At 33.7% G+C, this 20,590-nt stretch overlaps 1 protein-coding gene across 2 annotated transcripts in view; it reads right to left on the bottom strand.

The window, feature by feature from the left end:
• The window catches only part of Tti1 (Telo2 interacting protein 1), a 600,292-nt gene that overhangs the window by 124,846 nt on the left and 454,856 nt on the right, over positions 1–20,590 (bottom strand). For both annotated transcript variants that reach the window (XR_016547507.1, XM_090382195.1), the window contains exon 16: positions 9,048–9,158. Coding sequence is in view for 1 of the 2 variants with exons in the window: in XM_090382195.1 (XP_090238321.1) it covers positions 9,048–9,158 (111 nt within the window). In the remaining variant the exon portion in view is untranslated. The remainder of the gene's footprint in view (positions 1–9,047; positions 9,159–20,590) is intronic.

Genomic DNA, 20,590 nt, shown 5'->3' with positions numbered 1-20,590 from the left:
GGTGGTGACGGGCTCGAACCCCATTCTAATCAAGAAGCATGTGCTACGCACTGCTGCTCCTTTCCGCCTGGCTACGGAGGCGCCTACGGTGTGGATGCCAAGGTGGATGAATACTGAGATGGTAAGTCTAATAGAGCAGAAAAAGATAGCATGGGAAAGTTAAGGAGTTAAGAAAAATACTGAAACCTACAACAAATACAAATTGATATATAATTGTGTAGTAGTAGTAGTAGTAGCATGTGATGCAAGAGAGCAAGTGTATGAGCTTATGCAGCATCAGCCAAAAAAAAAAAAAAAAATCACACCATTCCCTCCAAATGCCTGTCCAGTTTCTCCTTAAATTTATTCAACCTATCAACTTCCACAATGACAGATGGAAGTTTGTTCCAGCAATTAACCACCCACTGGCTAAAGGCAAATTTCTGCACATCAATTCTACATCTATCTTTTCTTAATTTGAATTTATGCCCCCTTAGGTTTGTAATCTGAACAAGTGGAAGGATCCCATCAGAATTCAGCGTGCTCAACCCATTCAAGGCCTACATTCAAGTAAGGTTAGAATAGCAAAGGATGAGTACAAGAAAGCACTGGCTAAGAGAGGAAAGAACAGGGTCAAGGAGTTTTTCATGTATGTGAATACAAAGAAGAAGAAGAAGAAGAAAAATCAGATCAGATCAGACCTTTGTCTAATGGGAATTTGTTAGCTGATGTTGGTGATGAAATGAATAGGGACTTCACATCAATCTTTACTAATGAAAGATCCTTCAGTCTTTAAACTTGGTGAGTAAAGACTGTGGTGGTGGGGATGCTGTGCTTGAAATTAGCGATTTTGACTTGCAGATGATTGTTTACCAGATAAACTTTCAAACCTAAAGGCAAGTAAGGCTCTTGGAGATGATGGAATATATATCCAATAATTTTGAGGGAGGTCGGCCAGAGAGTGTATTGAACCATTGAGGTTAATTATGAGGACAACACTGGACTTGGGAGAGATTCTTTTGGGCTGGAGAAGTGCCAGCACATAAAGGTGACTAAGAGCAAAATGGGAAACTACAGACTGGTTAGTCTGACTTCAATGGTTGGGATAATCTTGAAGATAATGATTAAGAGTGCAGTCCAGGGACCTTTAGATAAATCGCATTCTGAAGAAAATATAACATGGTTTTGTTAAGGGAAAATTCACATTTAACTAACTTGGTTAGTTGTTTTTACTCAGTAATAACACACAAATTGGATGTAGGAAGTAATTTCAACTTAATTTATTTGGATTTTAGTGAGTTCAGTTAAGTTCATCATGAGAGGTTACAATATAAACTGAAATATTTATTGGGAAAGATTCTAAGTAAGCTGGATTGCAGGATGGCTACACAGCAGCAGGCACTGTACACCAGGAGGCAATAGATACTCTACTGAAGTTCTTGGACCACTGTTGTTTCTGATTTTCATAAACAACATTGATAAGGGGACAGAGGGCATAATGTCAAAATTTGCAGATGATGCAAAGATTAGGTACTAATATTGTTATGTTATTTTTGGTGCAAGGGTTACTTAGGCCGTATTGTGCCTAGTAAAGATTAGGAGCGTATTAATCATTAGCAGTACTCTTCAGGATAACCTGAACAGGTTTGAAGCATGGTTAGGAAGGTGGTAGAGCTTTATTTTAATGCAGCACTGGCTCCAGCTGTCCTTGAGGAATAGCAACCCAAAACAACTTATACAAGTGGGAGTGAATTAAAAATTGTTGAGAAGGAAAAGGATCCTGAAGCCATGATAAGGGGAGATATGAAGTTCTTTGAGAAGTGCAGACAGGCGGTAAGGGAAAGCCCAAGTGCTATCAGCGATTTATTGATTGTTTGTTTGTTTGTTATTTGGTTTTTAGGAGCATTAGCAACTAAGGCCATATTGCTCCGGGATATGCGGTGGTCATTCCCTGACCTTTCCGCATCCTCCGTATTTGGTGGTGATGACGGGCTCGAACCCCGGTCTAATCAAGAAGCGTGTGCTACGCACTGCGCGATTTATTGATAAATAGCCTGTAGTGATAGGGAAGTTATAATCCCATTATAACTTCCCTATAAGGAAACTGTAAGACCCACTTGGAATACTGTGTCCAGGTATGGAGATCTCACCAAAAAAAGATACTGAGATTCTTGAAAGAGTCAAAAGAAGAGCACCCCATATAGTTATATCTTTAAAAGAGCAACTGTATGAGGAAAGTGATTATGTGTGCTAGAGTTTTGCAATCGGACAACTAAGAGGGGAGGGAGGATCGATTGAAGTGTATAGCTTTGAGCGAAGATAGTAAAATGAATTAAGGTGAAATGTTCACTGTTATAAAAATTCCAGAACTAGGGATCACAAATTCAAATTATGGGGAAAGATGTTTAGACTAGATTACAGGAAATTTTCTTTTAGCCAGCAAGCTGTTGATAGTAGAATAGAGATGAGGGATTCTGGGGCAACATACACTTTTACAAATGCAAATAATACCTCTCCTCCCTTAAAATCATTCATTTTCCTAAAATAAATTACAAAAATTAAAAAATTAAAATTATTTATATTTTTGAAGAAAACAACATTGGTTTATTGAAAGAATTATAATTCCTCAGAGCAGTTTAATTTCAGAATACACATACAAGTACGGTTAATATATAAATATAAAGAGCTTTCAGCTGAGTGGACAGCCTTCTTCAGTTAGAAAATATATTAAAATGGCAGTTGGAATGGAGATGTGCACTGCCAAGATGGTGCGTGAGGCGCGTGGCTAATTGTTTGAGGTTGAAGTTTGTGGCTGTGACGTATGGTGGTGACGTGGCCAGTGTTTGTCTATGGACAGAATTATTGCTTCTGTGATGGGGTTAACTTGACAACCACTGTTCCTGTTCAAAGAGGTATCCGAGCATTTTATGTTTAACGATTCCAACCAGGTGCGCCTTAGGTAATGGTGGGACCTGTCCACAACCACGGCATCGCGGTGTGGGTCAATGTCGTGGTGGGTTGTCCAGACATGCTCGGCGATAGCTGAGTGTTCCACATCTGCCAAACGGATCGCCCTTTTATGTTCTGAGAGACGTTTCTCGAGCCGACGTCCAGTCTCTCCAAAGTAGCAGCTAGCAATAATTCTGTCCATAGGCAAATGCTGGCCACGTCACCACCATATGTCACAGCCACAAACTTCAACCTCAAACAATTAGCCACGCGCCTCACGCACCATCTTGGCAGTGCACATCTCCATTCCAACTGCCATTTTAATATATTTTCTAACTGAAGAAGGCTGTCCGCTCAGCCGAAAGCTCTTTATATTTATATATTAACCGTACTTGTATGTGTATTCTGAAATTAAACCGCTCTTTATATTTATATATTAACCGTACTTGTATGTGTATTCTGAAATTAAACCGCTCTGAGGAATTATAATTCTTTCAATAATATGAATCCAGAGCACATAGGCCTCTTTCACCAACATTGGTTTAAGCAAAAAATGACTAAAGAGCCTCCCGTTTTAATAAATTTATTTCTGTTTCAAATTTTATGCTTCAAAGTCAATTATATGAGCTTTACTTTTTCCCATTTTTTCTATAGCTTTATAATTAGTTTAATTTTTATTTTATTGCAATTGTCAATATTTTTATGTTATTTATCTGGTAAATTACTTTATCTCCTTTTTATGTTTTTATTATTTCAATTTTTTTAATTGGATAACATACATTAATATCTAAGTCTTGTAATTTTTTGAATGGAATAGATTGGAATTACCCAATGTTTTGTAATCATTTTATTAGTTCCATTTATAAAAACACAATTTTATCAAATTTTTTTTTCATATAATTTTTCAATTATTTGAAAAAATTGTGTTTTTATAAATGGAAAGAAAATTCTGCAAGAAATGTGAGCAAGAAAAAAATGAAAATGAATTTACTATATCTCACCCATATTATAGAGATTGTAATAAAGCATATCAAAAAGAATATTATAAACCTAAAACATTACTCAAAAACAGAGCAATGATTTCATGTGAATATGAAAGAGAAGTGCAAAAAAGAATAATTTGAAGAAACATAGAAATAGATTTACATGTAAGAAGTCTTATGGAAATTAAAAGGAAAAAGATATGCAAAAAATGTCAAAAAAAAAAGTCTGTTTCACAATTTACAAAATATTCAAGGGTTGAAAAATATCATATAGTATGTAAAGAATGTGCAAAAAATTATCCCATTAACAAGTATAATTATGTCACATATTGTGAATGTGGAAAGAAAGTTTGTAAATTAAGTATAGATAATCATAGAAAATCAGAAAAACACAGAATGAAGCTTCTCAAAAATCACTGAATTTTTTACTCGTTTTACCCATAAAAAAGTAGAAAGAAAAATCAAGTATTAAGTTAAATCACTGTTAGAGACAAACAATATTTGTAAATACTATAAATTTATGGGATAAACAAATTTAAATAGAGAAAATTTAATTAATTTTATAATGCAAAAAGAGTAATATAGAAACAACTGAGTTCAACATATTTTTGGAAATAAAAGTATTAGTGAATTGAAAAATTACTGTGATGAAAATCAACTTCGTGACTATGCAAGAATAAGAAATAGAAAAGCTTTAATTGAATTTATAATGAATGAAATTGAACAACTAAAAGGAGAAAAACATGACAGAAGAGAAAGACAAATATTTGCTAGAATATTTGGTATACTTGATGCTAATGAATTGTTTCCTAAAAGAAAAATAAGAAAAAGTTTTACATGATTCATAAAAAGTGAAACATATTATAATCCTGATAAACGTAATGAAAGTTTTACGCATAGAGCTTCAGTTAACAATTTTATTGAAATTCAAGAAATAGAATCAGTTCACAAGGGAAGATTAAAAACTTATCTTATTAGAAATTCAATAAGTGAATTAAATCCTAATATTCTCAGAAAATAAAAACGATACTATTATTAAAAATATAAAAGCAATTTCACAGAAAATGAGTTTTAAATTTAATATAAACTTAACAGTTGAAATTTGCAAACAAGATGAATGTGATGTATATTCATTTCAAAGTAAAAACTGTAGAATTCTGCAGTAACTAACTTAGATAACTATTATAATTTTCTTTTGAATGAAATGCAAAACAAAATGATGCAAGTAACATTTCATGATTGCGAGTGGGATATATGTGATGTTGAATATTTACATCTAAATATTAATGTACATAATCCTATACGAGGAAATTCTTACATTGATTTACCTCAAAAAATAAAAAGTAAAAAAGCTATTGTTAATGTGAAAAATAAAGATAATCAATGTTTCAAATGGTCTGTTTTAGCTGCAATACAGCAATTAAAAATTCATTATACTTTAAAAATATTCCTTTCCCTTTTTTCATTTGATGATATTCCTAAGTTCAAAAAGAAAAACTATTTCTATTAATGTTTGAAGAAACTTAAAGAAAGTTTGAAGAAACTTTCTTCACTATGAAGAAAGTTAAATTTCCCCATTACTGATAACTGAAAATAAATTAGATAAGCATGTGAATCTATTCTATACAAAGAATATGTTGAAACTGACATGCTATTAAAGAACATTTTTGTTGGATAAAAAAAAAAATGGTGAACTTAAACAAATACAGTAATCACGAGACTTGCCATTTTCTTTTTCCAGCACCAATCTCAATGTGCTGTTAGCTCGAATGTTCCGTTATTTTGGGTGCCGTTATTTCGACAGTCTACTGTATTATTTATACAGATTTTGAAAGTAACACTTAAAAATATCAACAGAGAGACTAAATGCTAATGATTACAATGAATCCTATACAAGGAATTATCAAAAACATAAACCTACAAATTGCTATTATTATATTAAATATGTTAACAATATTTAATATGAAAATATAAAGAACCTAGACGACACAGAGGTGTCGATGCACCTAAAATATTTATAGAATGGTTAGTGGAAGATGTAAAAACAATATTCAGAATCTACAATATAAAAGAAGATGTGTTGCCTCTTTCAGAAGAAAAGCAAATAAAATATGACAATGCAACAATATGCCATATTTGCAGATATGAAATTCTTAGTGAATTTAAAAATGAAAAACAATTAAAAGTTTAGAGGTGCAGCCTAAGATTATTGCAATCTGAAGTAAAAAAATCCAAATTTTATTTCAGTAATTATATATAATTTAAGTTGTCACAATTCACACTTATTTATTAAGGAATTAGGATTTAATAATGACAATATTAAACTTAGTGCAAAAAATGGAAAAAAATATAGTTCTGATAAGGAAATTAAACTCAAAGAAGCTGAAAATTTCACAGATGATGAAAACTCAAAGCAACGATTCAAAATGTTATTTGAGATCTATAGATTCATTCAGATTTGTGGGAACTAGTTCAGATAAATTTCTAGTAATCTCAAAAAAGATCAGTTCAAAAACAGTATTTTTCATAAGATAAGTTAGATTTAATGATAAGAAAAGGTATATATCCCTATGATTATATGAATTCATTAGAAAAATGGAAGAAACTAAATTACTTGAAAAAGCTAAATTTTATAGCTTATTAAACAAATATTCTGATTTGTATTTAAAATCTCAGATATGTTTGTCTAGATGCCTATAAATTAGATTCTGCTTGGTATTATACAGCTCCTAGTTTATCCTGGAATGCAGTGTTAAAAATAACAAATACAATGTATTAAATTACAATATGTACAATAGGAAATTACAATAATTACAATAGGAAAAGGAATTAGGGGTGGAATTAATCAATGTTGCACTAAATATGCAAAAGAAAATAAAACACCTAAAACAAATTTTAATAAAAATTAATTTTCAACATTCTTAATGTACTTAGATGCAAATAACTTATATGGATGGGCGATGAGTGAATATTTGTCTTATGGAGGATTTAAATGAGTAGATACAAATATAGATGTAATTCAAATATCTGATGATTATAAAACTGGATATATTTCTGTTTTCCATTAAAAATGGTCACTACATATAATAGCAAACACCATACTTTTTTTTTTCTTTTTACTGAGAACCTAATATCACAAAATAAACATTTATAATAAACGTTTATTAATAAATGAAAAGCTCCCATCAAGCTTTGGGTAATCTTCTCCCATTATACTTTCAATTATTCGCCATGCCTTTAGGGTTAAAGCTTGTTTTATTCCTTGGTCTTGTTGCATGGTTGTTCCACCTTTAAGCAGGTCATAGAAATAATTTCCATCTATTCTGCTTACATCTTAGGTGGATGCAGTTATTCCTGAAAAATATCCCAGGTAAGAGATTTTCTGACTTAAAATATAATACAGTTGATTCCAGTTATTTGGGACACATCAGGACTAGTGCATTTTCGCCCGATTAAGTGGCTGCCCCAGTTATCCAAAGTTTCATGTAAATAGTTAAAAATACAATGTACTCCCCCCCCTTTACAATTAGTAGTAGTAGTAGTAATAGTGGTATGTGATGCAAGAAAGCAAATGTATGAGCTTATGCAGCATCAGCCAACAAAAAAAAAAAAAAAAAAAACACACCATTCTCTCCAAATGCCTGTCCAGTTCCTCCTTAAATTTATTCAACCTATGAACTTCCACGACAGATGGAAGTTTGTTCCGGCAATTAACCACCCGCTGGCTAAAGGCAAATTTCCGCACATCTATTCTACATCTGTCTTTTCTTAATTTGAATTTATGCCCCCCTAGGTTCGTAATTTGAACAAGTGGAAGGATCCCATCATAATTCAGCGTGCTCAACCCATTCAAGGCCTTATACACCTCAATCAGATCACCGCGCAGGTGCCTAGTCTCCAGCCACTGCAATTTGCAGAACTTAAGCCTCTCTTGGTAAGAGGATCCCTTCATTCCCCTCACCAATCTTGTTGCCCTTCTCTGTACATGCTCAAGTAAATCTACATCCTTCCTAAAATGAGGCCTCCAGACCTGTACGCAGCACTCAAGGCGTGGCCTGACCATTGCCTTAATTAATTAGTTCACTGTACAATCAAATCACGTTATGACAAACTCACCATAGAAAAGTACAGTTCACTATACAATGTGTAGTAAGCGCCGGTCATTGTGATCACGTTTGTGAATTGAATTTTAATTCTATTAAACAGCGATTCTAATTAGCGAAAATAGGAGGAATATTATCCACAGGCTATAAAAGTAAAGATATATTAGGCACAAATTTACCCTTTATTACCTTACCAATTAAAAAATTAAATGATACGTGAAATTCGGAAGAATATACGTGATAATCGGAATAATTAATATTTACTGTAATATGTACATACTAACTAAACTAGTTGACATTTCTGTTCACTGACATTTGTGGGTAGGGGTTAAAAATTTAAAACAGTAAAAAGATAAGCAATCAATAACAAAAAACACGGCACACACACAAATTTCAAGTAACACAACACGCGCAAGTGAGAATGGAGTAATGAGTTACAAAGCTTTAAAAATAGGAATGAAGAGAAGATTCTGAAAATTATTTTTTTTATATGATTGAAGATTCCATGGAAGTGTAAACATATTTTACCATAACCCACAGAATTTCAGCTGTCAGTATTATCGCAAATTCAATAAGATCGAGTTTATTATCCGTTTATGATAGATTGCACTAACAGAAAAGTCCAATAAACAGGTGATTGCCAATTGTTTTATGGTTGTGACCTCCAGATATCCGACCGAACTATGTGGTACGGTCGGAGACAATCGTAGGGTAATCTCCAGTGTGCTACGGTCTCCTGCCCCGATTAAGTGAAGTAAACCCTGGCTATTTTCTCGATTGGGTTCTGTTTTTTGAGATTTGTCCCAAATAAACGGCTGCCCCAATTAACCGGTGGCTCAAATAACTGGAATCCACTGTATTTCAACTTTTAATATTTCTTAATTCCTATTTATTAGGAAATTAAGATAATAGTTGTAAATAGATTTTACAAATATTAGCGGGTCTTGATCACACAAGTTATCTGTCCAACACGTATTAATATTTGGTGAACTGGTTCATAATATAAAAATAAATTTTATGATTTATGACTTACCTTTTCTAAAGAAGGAGAAAGCCAAGTTTTCAGAGAGAGTACTACTGTGTGAAGGATATCCATTAGAATAAGAATTTTATTTTTTGGCTGAGATTCAAGAAGTTCAAGAAGCTGTTAAAATAAATTAAAGTTATTACATAACTGCTTTTAAGCTTATGCAATAAAGCTACTAGACATGTGCATATCATTAACACTTTACTGAATGAGTTCCCTGAAAATGTTAATTTTCATTTTTAAGAAACTTTAAAATTTTAAATTTTTATATGAAAATTTGCACATAATTGGTTTAAATATTAATTTGTTGTTATTTTGACTTGGCTATTCAAATTCAAATGATGAAATTAATGAAAAAAATTAAATGAGAAAGAAAAAAAGTGAAAAAACTGAAGAAAAAAAAATTCAAAATCTCAGTTACTTTTTTTTTGATAATGTTATCTTCTAAATATATTTAGGTATCACTTAATTTAATTTCATCACAGTTGTGGTGATCCACCAACGAAGTTCCATTTGGTGTTTCGTTATACTTTACTTTCTTCCCAGCACTGATATTTTGAATTCATTAATGTTCATCCCAGGCCTTAAATAAGAGGAAGCTTATAATCTGCGAAATATTCAAAAATCTAAATCTGCAACTTAGATGTACAAACATTAATGCTGATAATTAATATTATACTATGTACAATGTATATAATCATTATCATATTGACTATGTACTTTATTATATTGTTTAAATCATTAATATTTTTCATATTCTTTCAGCATGTTCCTTTCTTATACAGGTAACCTCCACTTAACACTGACAATTCGTTCCGGAAAAACAGAGCACTAAGTGAATCTGCGCTAAGCGAGCGCTGCATTCCCATAAGGTAACATGTGTATTTGTAAGTTGCGGTCGGTGCCATAGGATATTTCCTAATCAATAATAAACGGTAGTGAAAATATGCACAAATGTTGGTCAAAATATTTAATATTCAAATATTTGTACATATAAAATATTCTGCATTACATACGTATAGTAGTCATGTGGTAACTACTTACGTATCAGAATTAAACTTAAAATTCCAATTAAAATCATGAATTTAATTGATCTAAATTGATTTAATTTAATTGATGAAAAATGAAAAATGTGTCGATTTTGGGTTGCACTTTGGCCCTCTTCCATATAAACTAAAAGGGGTATTAATTTTAAATCCCCGGCAGTGTTACCACCCAACAATAAAGTCAACCGATCCTTCCCCGCTTTGAAACCTGGCATGTTTTTTTTTTTCTTTCAATATGAAACTACTTTTAGGGATTCGTTTCCACAAAAGTCCTGCTTCATCTATGTTAAAAACTTGTTGAGAAGTATAACACATAATACCCCTCTTCAATAATTTTAACAAGTTCTTTTTTGAAAGTTTCGGTTCCTTCATCTGCACTTGCGGCTTCTCCCTGGATTTTAAATATATTCAACCAGCCCTTACCAGTTTTAAATGGTTAAACATTTTTTTTTTTTTTTTTAGGTGAGTTTTCTTCAGATCATCATATTGGCTAATCTCTCTCTCTCTCTCTCTCTCTCTCTCTCTCTCTCTCTCTCTCTCTCTCTCTCTCTTTTATAATATTTAACTTAACTGAATTCTGCATTGGATATTATTTTCAATAAAATTAGTTAAAGTATTTCCATTTCAATCCTAATAGCTGGCCTAGCCCTAGTTGCTTGCAGTGGAACAGCTATCTTTCCCACTGCTAAAATTAATTCTTTATTTTTTTATAATTGTTCTTACAGTTAAACTTGCAAGTCCTAAATTATGGCACACATCTGCTTGTCATTGACCAGAATCGATTCGCTTCAAAACGTCTAATTTAATTTTCAAATTCAGTCTTTTTCTTACATTTATAGTCTTCGTACTGTACCCAGACGTTGCTTTTTCATTCTTATCTGCCATTATTAACTCTTCGTAAATGTAACTGCATTGGTTGCATTAATTACGACACAATGTTCAAGTAAACTGTCCATTAGGCAGAATGTCTAATACTGTACTGAGTGATGACTAGACTTCGGATAAATGCATATAACGCAAATATTACAAGTAATATACTTGATTGTTTTTTAAAATGTTGATCTCAGAACTACATAACGAGTAACTGTACTGCAATTAATTTAGCGTGCGAGAAAATTTCACTGAGCGTTGGAAAATTTCACTGAGCATGGGAAAATTTCTCAAGTCGGCGTGGGAAACGTTTTAATGCTGTTTTGGTATTCATTTTCAAGCTATCGACTCCATCAAATGAAACGATTTTGTTAAATATGCCAAAGATGCAATCTGTAAAAGAGCGTTATAGTGATCTGTGACAGCGTTATAGTCTGATACAGGTTATAATATAAGAACAGCGTTATAACAAATCAGCATAAAGCGAACCGCATTATAATGGGGGCCTGCTGTACTTATACTTTCCTTTCCTTAGTTCTTCTAAGTTGGTATCCTGCACAATGAACTCTGCAGCTTAATATTATGGCAACAATTTTTTTTTAATATTATATATATATATATAATATAAAAAAAAATTTAGATTATTAATTTGTTTGATATACTGATAATAATCCTCCCCTCCAATTCCATTACAGCCTCAGAAGCGGAGCAAGGCAGCTCCCACAATGTCAGGCAATCCCCTCCAAGATTTTTGTAATATCTTCCTTTTGCCATTAAAAACTGTTCTGACAAATTTCAGTGTAGTTTTGTGTTATTTTAAATTAACAATACAGTTGTAAAATTTTACCTTGGTTGTTTGGAATTAAATCTATATTTGTGTTCATAAATTAAGCTGCTATTTAGTTCAAAAATTAACCATGAAGCTTCCTTCTGGAAGCTTTTCTCTTGTTTTCAATACTAGTTTGCCAAACCAAGTTAAAAAACCCAAACACTTAAAAACCTTTACATTCCAACTGAATAGTTCAAATATCCTGAAAACCCATGTTTTTTGTTTTATTATAATTATACTTATTGATTTTAGTATAAAACTGTGCATAATCTTTTCCTTTCATTCAGTTTCCATGGTTAATATTTTCTGTAAACAACAACTTATTTATGTGCCCAAATAAAATAAAAATAATAATAACAAAATAAAAAAAGATTTATATACACAACCAAGGTGAAATTTTGCAAATGTAATTAAACATATTTTTAAGCTGTAACCAGACATTGGGCATTTCCTATCTACCACAATCAGCTGTTCTAAAATTATGTAAAGCAGTGGTTGGTGCAGCAAAACAGTTCATGCCCAATTATGAAGTTTATGGAAAGTGAAATACAGCTTGTGTACAGCAATTTGCACTATGCATGGCAGCAGGGTTGAAGAAATTGACTGAATTTAAACACATTAGTCATCTTTCTTTTATTAACTAAATTAAGCTGTTAGCTGCTTGTCTGAATGTTTGTTGTTGTTGTTTGTTTTTGGTTTTAAGGAGCATTAGCAACTAAGGCCATATTGCTCCGGGGATATGCAGTGGTCATTCCCTGACCTTTCCGCATCCTCTGTATTTGGTGGTCACGGATTCGAACCCCGGTCTAATCAAGAAGCGCGTGCTGCGCACTGCTGCTCCTGCCTACGGAGGTGCCGGTAAGTTGTTACAATGGATAAAGGGATGGTTGAGCAGGAGAAGGCAGAGAGTGGTAATCAATGAACACTGCTCTTCATGAACAAATGTTATTAGCGGAGTTCCCCCAGGGGGTCGGTGTTTGGCCCATTGTTGTTTTGTATATTTATCAATGATATTGATGAAGGTATTTCAAGCTTAATGTCCAAGTTTGCAGATGATACAGAGGTTGGCAGGGTTGTTAACGACAGCCTTGAATGGGTTGAGCAAGCTGAATGCTGATGGGATTCTTCCTCTTGCTCAGCTTAAGAATCTGAGAGGGGGCACAGATTCAAATTTAGGAAAGACAGTTGTAGAACAGATGTCCAGAAATTTGCCTTTAGCCAGCGGGTAGTTGATTGGTGGAACAGACTTCCATCTTTTGTTGTGGAAGTTGATAGTCTAAATAAATTTAAGGCTGAGCTGGACAGGCATTTGGAATGAATGGAGGGGTGAAATGGGAGGGTTTTTTTTTGGCTGATGCTGCATAAGCTTGCTTTCTTGCATCCTGTGCCTCTTCTAATGCTAATGCCTGCCATGAATATCTACCAACAATGAACCTGAAAGATTATTAATATTTTAAATGAAAATTACAAAAAATCTGTGAAGTATCTGACTAAAAATTAACCTTGATTAATTCACTAATACTGACTTGTACAGATACTTCAAACCTGTTTAAAATGAAATGGGCATATTTTGGTCCTTTGAACTTTGAATTTACCAGGCTTTAATGCATTGCACTAATCTAAATAAAAAGCACTCTTCCAAGGCGTCAGTTTTTAAAATTTTTAAATCAAGTAGATAATTATTATAAATATTAGAATGTTAGAAAAATAATAAAGGCTAGAATATTCCGGACCTGATAATTACAGGTGATAACGAGAGTATCACAGGGATCAGCATACAGGAATCCTTAGCAAGGAGTGAGAACTAAGTGAATAATGACAAGTGCTAAGTGAATAATGACGTCAGGTCTTGGTTGTTAACAGCAATGAAGGCAAGGGCAAGAGTTTTAAACTCAAGAAAGAGGACTGACATTCTGAGGCACTAAATGGCCTCTAGCAATTGGGAAGATATTGAGGGTAGGAAGAAAACAAGCAAAGTATGGAATAACCTTAAAGTTGCCCTAAAGGAAGCCATAACTTCATATGTACCATTAAGAAATTATAGCACACGTTGGATGTTGAGATGAGTGAAAAAGGAACTAGCTAGATTAATAGAGCAAAAAGATGGAACAAAACTGCTATAGAACTATGATGGGCAACAAGCTCTGGTGCCATAATATATATACACACCATATTATTAGTTCATGGGGAAGATTATAGTTAGAGAATTATATTGAGAGACATATCCAGATAAATCTATGGAGAATGTAGGTGAAGTATGTTACATATAAACACAAAGGAAAATATACAAAACTTATCGCTGTATACCTACAATTTAATATATAACTAATTGACTATTACTTAATTAAATAATTGAGTAATAATTAATGTTAACTTAATATATAACTAATTTGCTAATTATCAGAGTTTTAATACACTTCTTTCCATGTCCAACACACAGGGGCCGGCACTTTCCAGTTCTGAATGAGGGCTATACACTATACACAACTCCATTTCCTTTTTGAGTAAAGTCTACATGTGGTTCTTTGGCTTGGACATGGTAAAATTGCTCTAATCTTGCTTTAATTTTAAACTTCATATCCTTCATTCTCTGTTGGGTCAACAATGATCAATGTGCATTATGCATAATATAATTTTGAAATTTCTTTTAAGTTCTATTATATTTTAGATAATTCAAAATTCTATTATTTGCTATAACCTCAAAAAATGTTTATTAAATTTGATATTATCCTAAATTCTATTATACGTTATACAACCTCAAAATTGATTTTCCCTCTGTTAGTGCATATTGATCATTACAGAAACAGAGAATCCCCTTATTACTGTTTTTTAATTTCAATTTGGCTAGTTGACCCCAGAAGAAGTAAACCAAATTGTAGGTATACAACAATACGTTTTTGTATATTATCCGTTGTGTATATGTAACATACTTAACCCATGCATTCTCCATAGATTTATCTAGGTATGTCTGTTATGCGACAGTAGCCGAGTGGTCATGTGCACGGGTGCATAAGTACACGTGCCTTGAGTGACCGGGGTTCAAGCCCGTGACTGTTGAACGAGCTGCTTGTGAACTCCTCTGAACGTTTAGTCGTCCCGGAGTATAAACAGAAAATTTATTTATTTAAATTTCCTAAACAGGATATTAGAGCTGGAAAAGGAATTAGAAAATGTGAATTGGAATATCATTGGTTTGGCTGAAACAAGAAGAAGAAATGAATCACTTATAAGTTTATCAAGTGGAAATCTGCTGTACACCAATGGAAACAGTGAAACGAGTGAAGGTGGAGTTGGGTTTCTGGTCCATAAAGATTTTAAAAACAAAATTTTGGAATTCAAAAGTACATCACCAAGAGTGTCAAGACTAATACTCAAGATTTCTAAGAGATACAAGCTAAAGGTTATAATGATTTATGCACCAACATCGAGCCATGATGATGAAGAGGTTGAAGAAATGTGAGCAGAAAACCCACTACACTATTATTATGGGGGACTTCAATGCTAAGGTTGGAAAAAGACAAAACAGTGCAGAAAGGGGAACTATAGGAAATTTTGGAATTGGTGAAAGAAATGAAAGAGGTGAAAGACTTGTGGAATTTGCAGAATCTCAAGGACTGTAAGTAATGAACACTTTTTTCAAGAAAAGGTGAACAGAAAGTGGACATGGAAGAGTCCAAATGGATTTAACTACTAATGAAATCGACTTCATCCTCACTAACAGAAGATATATTGTAAATGATGTTACTGTCCTGAATAAGGTAAATGTTGGAAGTGATCACAGAATGGTAAGATGTACACTTGATATAGATGTAGGAAAGGAAAAAACTGACTAGAGTAAATAATACAAAGGTCTCTGAGATAAGAGAAGAGGAGAAAAAGCAGTATGTACTGGAACTTAAGAACAAGTTTGAGTTTCTGCAGACTGCTCAGGACCAAGATATCAACGAGGAATATTACAACTTTCTGAAAGTGATAAAGCCCAAGAAACCTATAGGGAAAAAGAAATCCAAAGAAGAAAAAATTAGTCAAGAAACATTTGTCATGATGAACCGAAGACGACAAATGAAAAGCAAGAAAAACACTGACAGGGAGAAAATTGAGTATACTGGGTTATGCAAAGCCATTAGAAAGAGACTCATAGAGGACATAAGAAGATTTAACACAAGAAAAGTAGAACAAGCATTAAGGGAAAACAAAGGATTTAAATCAGCAGCCATGAGCAGTAATACAGAAAGACAAATGATACTGAAACTGAAGAATAGCGATGGTGTACTTATAAACAAACTTATAAACAGCAGAGAAAGCATAATTCAAATAGCAGAAGACTACTATAGAGAATTACACAAGGAGTGAAGGAATGATACCAGCAGTGGGGAAGATGGATTGCAAAGTAGCAACACATACGACATACCTGATATTCTTCCTGATGAGGTAGAACATGCATTGAAGAAAATGAAGAATCGGAAAGCCCCGGGGGAAGATGAAGTTCCTGTAGAGTTGTTAAAATTGGGAGGAAGAGACATAACACAAAAACTGGCAAGGCTCTTCACAAAGTGCATTAGAAAAGGTGTGATGCCTAAGCAGTGGAATAATGCAATCATAGTTTTGTTGCATAAGAAAGGAGATAAATCAGAAATTGGAAATTATAGACCAATTAGCTTGTTATCCCACATCTACAAGTTGTTCACAAGGGTCATTACTAACAGATTAGAAAGAATACTTGATGAGAATCAACCGAAAGAGCAAGCTGGCTTTAGGACAGGATTCTCAACTATGGATCACCTTCATGTAATATCACAGCTAATGGAGAAAGCAAATGAATATAAAACACCATTATGCCTGGCATTTGTGGATTATGAAAAGGCATTTGACTCCATACAGCATAAGGCAATGTTTCGGGCACTGCAAAGACAAGGCATAGTACCCCATATATTATGATTTTGAAGAAAATATATGAGAGTGCTACCTCCTTTATTAGACTAGACAAAGACAGTAGCAAATTTAAAATCGAGAAAGGAGTTCGACAAGGGGAGACAATATCTCCGAAGCTGTTTACTGCTGCCCTTGAGGAAGCTTTCAGAGGATTAGACTGGTCACAGAAAGGAGTCAATGTGAACGGAGAGTACCTAAACCATTTACGATTTGCAGATGACATTGTGGTTATAAGCCACGATCCCAAAGAATTAGAGGAAAATCTTATCAGTTATGCACAGTTAGTAAGGATTTTGGACTAAAGATGAATATGGCTAAAACAAAAGTAATGATGAAGTCATATACTTATCTGGGACAAGTTATTAGCTGTAATAATGATAAATGTCTGGAAGTCAAGAGAAGAATAAATTTTGGATGGATAGCATTCAGGAAATATAGTCATATACTGAAGAGCAATATCCCAGTTTGTCTGAAACGTAAAATAATGAATCAATGTATACTCCCCACCATGACTTATGGAAGTGAAACTTGGGCACTCACCAAAAGAATGGAAGAGAAGCTGAGAACTACACAGCGAAGAATGGGAATGAATTATATTGAGAATCAGACTGTTAGATAAGAAGAGAAACACATGGATTAGGCAGCAAACTCAAGTAAAGGACATTCTTATCAAAACTAAAGAACTAAAATGGTCTTGGGCAGGACACATAGCTCAAAGACATGATGACAGATGGACTAAGAAAATAACAGAATGGTATCCAAGAGGAGCTAGAAGAAAACCTGGAAGACAAAGTCGGAGATGGATAGATGAAATTCATGAGTTTTTGGGTAGTAAATGGATGGCCAGTGCTCAAAACAGAAGGAACTGGAAAGTTGCTGGAGAGGCCTTCATCCTGCAGTGGATTGAAAATAGCTGATGATGATTTGCTCTCACCCTCTTTCTAATACTATAGGCAAGTTTGGAAAAGCAGTTCCTGATATATGGTCAGGAGTAGTCCCCTGATGAAATTCCTGACTATGTATCATCTTTTCATTTACTGTATTCAGTTTTTGCATATTTGCCATCCTTGGTTCAACCTCTTGCTAAAATTGCCCTCCCATATCTGAATACAGTGTTATTTATTTATTTGTTATTTATTATTTTTTATTTATTTGTACAAAATTATTTTTGTATTGTTTGCTTCCTCAGTCCCAGTTCATTTTTGTACTAGATTTTTCAAATTCTTTCACTTTTTCACCACTTTTAATTTCCACTACTTCACTTCTAGTTTCTACTATCCCTTAAACTTCTCTTGGTTCAGGCACTTTGTATATTTGTCATTTCCATTTTCACAGACACTTTATTTATGTTACAAACCACACATTACTTATATCCTTTTGCTTCCTTTACTGCTGCGCAGTGCGTTTTGGAGCATTAGACATAATAACTTTTGTTATTTTCCTTTTTCTGCTTATTTTGCCTCTTAACAGTTTAATATTACTACTATATACACGTAGCCCTCGATTTAAGTCAGGGTTAGGTTCTTGGGGGGACAGGCGCAAATGGAACCCTTTATATAATGGAGTCAATCGGAAATCACAGGGTTAGGTTCCGGGCATCAAAAATTTTACCTACCACTTTGCATTGATTGTTTTATTTTATTAGCATTCTTCATAGTTGTAGTAATTTCAGTCGATGGAGGCATATTCATACCCCTACACACATCAGGGCAGGTTTCATTAGATTCTATCCTCCGAATATTGCACTAGGATTCAATTAACTGCTTTTACCAGGACATGGCATGTCTTTATTCTATTAAATTAAAAACTTTATAACATGATTGGAAAAAACTGCACATGGCTATCACTATTATTATTTAATTTATCAACACACAATTAATAAAAAAATGTTATTTTTGAATATAATAGAATAGCGTAATAAATTTCCAACACTTATAAATAGCGTAAACAACAACCAACCAAATGCTTCACTGATGGACCTTCACTACCTGCATCCACGAGTGGTTACTTTTGGGGCGGGAACCTTTCAGGTCTCTGATACGAATGCACTAATTGCTGATTGGCTCAGATTGTTCTAAATTACGTGAACAGTGCACAATACATAGCACAGTATGATGCTGATAAATTTCGTTTAACGATTTTAAACTTTTAATTTATAAAAAAATTGCAAAAATAAATAAATAAAAATGGCATTGTGGTTAGTGATCAGCAGTATTGTGAATTGGCGCAAATCAGACCAGCGCAAAACGAGGGCTACCTGTGTATATATAAATGTATATATATATTCCACCCCCCCCACACACACATACCCTTTTTGGCTACTTCCTAATCCAGAAACATATCTCTAAACAATGCACATGCATGACTTACACAGCTCAGAGGAAACTTATGTTGCATGAAAAACAATGCAAAAAATACTTAGCTGATATGACAGTATTATGTTCACTTTGAAATGTTACATCTCTTTCATGCATATTTTTCCCACACACTACACAGTATTGTTATGCTATATTTGACACAATGACATTGCTGCTCATCATAATGTGCCCATTCTTGTGACTTTAGTTTGTTCAATTTTTTGTTTGTAGTGCAGCACTGCAATGACTTATGGATCTATATATCAGAAATATGGGGATAGTTTTTTTTTTTATTATTACTAGAAAACCCAACCTGCTATGCAGAAAAGTTCCACTATGTAATGTAAATATTTACTGGCTATGTTACAAACTGATTTTCTGGTGGTGCAACTCATTGTTTTCTACTAAGTGTGAGAATTAAAAAAAATAAATTTCATTATAAACAAACAGTCTCATAACAGTCTCAACTGTGTTTCCACCATACAAGCTGAGAATGAAGAGTGCTGTTACTGTAATGTTATTGCCATTCTTCAAAATTGACGTGCACTTGATAATTGCCTCCAATGTCTTCAGAACTGTTTCTGACCACTGGAAACATTTCTGTGTAGCTCCTTTAACTTTGGAAATGAAAAGAAAAAAAAAAAAAAAAAAAAAAGCAAGGTGCAAGGACAGGGATGTAGGGCAGATGGGGAACACATTTCACATTAATGCTGACTAAGCACTCGACGACAATATGAGCAATGTGAGGTCCTGCATTTTCGTGGCACAGCATCCCCCCACCTGCGTGCAATTGTGGTCGTTTGCAATGAACATAATCCTGAAAAGTGTGCAGCAGTCCTGCAATAAGGTCCTGTAACAGGTATGACATGGTACAACATGCTGATAAACGATTCCTTGAATGCTAAAAAAAGAGATGAACAGAACCTTTCCTGCAGATGCCACAACTCCTGCTTTTTTTCAGGCAATTGTATATGGACATGGCGATTGTTGGCAATGATGTAGATTTCCGCACAGAGCTTTGTTGCTTCTTGGCTAATTACCTCAGTTACATGTATTTGGGGTGTTTCTCCAACTGACATTTCTTCAATAACTTGTGGACTGAAGACAACCATTTTGTTTGTGGAATTTTCACTTCTTTTAGTTTCCATAAGGAGTTCCACTAGTGCACCAGGGAAGCATTTCTGTTAAGTGTGCCTGTTATTGGGATATGACTTCTGCATGGATTGTTGTGCCTCATGATCATGTAGGCAAGAATGAGGTTGTAAGATATGTTTCTATGGTTATAGGAAGAGAAATTAAATGTTTTAAGTAAGGAGTGAGTGATGTTCTCACATTTGTTTAATAAGTGGACCTCACGTATTGGTTTTAGCCCAGCTCCCCAAGGGTTATGTCCATTTTTGCTAGCTGGTATGCAAAAAGAGTTGGTAGGTGAGCTACTAGATTTGCAAGTCTCTAAAAACAACATATCTGTTTTGGGTGAAAGATACAGAGAGCATAGTGCAAACTGTTCTCTTA

This window comes from Mastigoproctus giganteus, chromosome 10 (genome assembly GCF_048544385.1).
Source record: "Mastigoproctus giganteus isolate SK-2022 chromosome 10, ASM4854438v1, whole genome shotgun sequence".
Taxonomy (NCBI): domain Eukaryota; kingdom Metazoa; phylum Arthropoda; class Arachnida; order Uropygi; family Thelyphonidae; genus Mastigoproctus; species Mastigoproctus giganteus.
The sequence above is the reverse complement of the archived record's forward strand: the minus strand, read 5'-3'. Positions and strand labels throughout refer to the sequence as shown.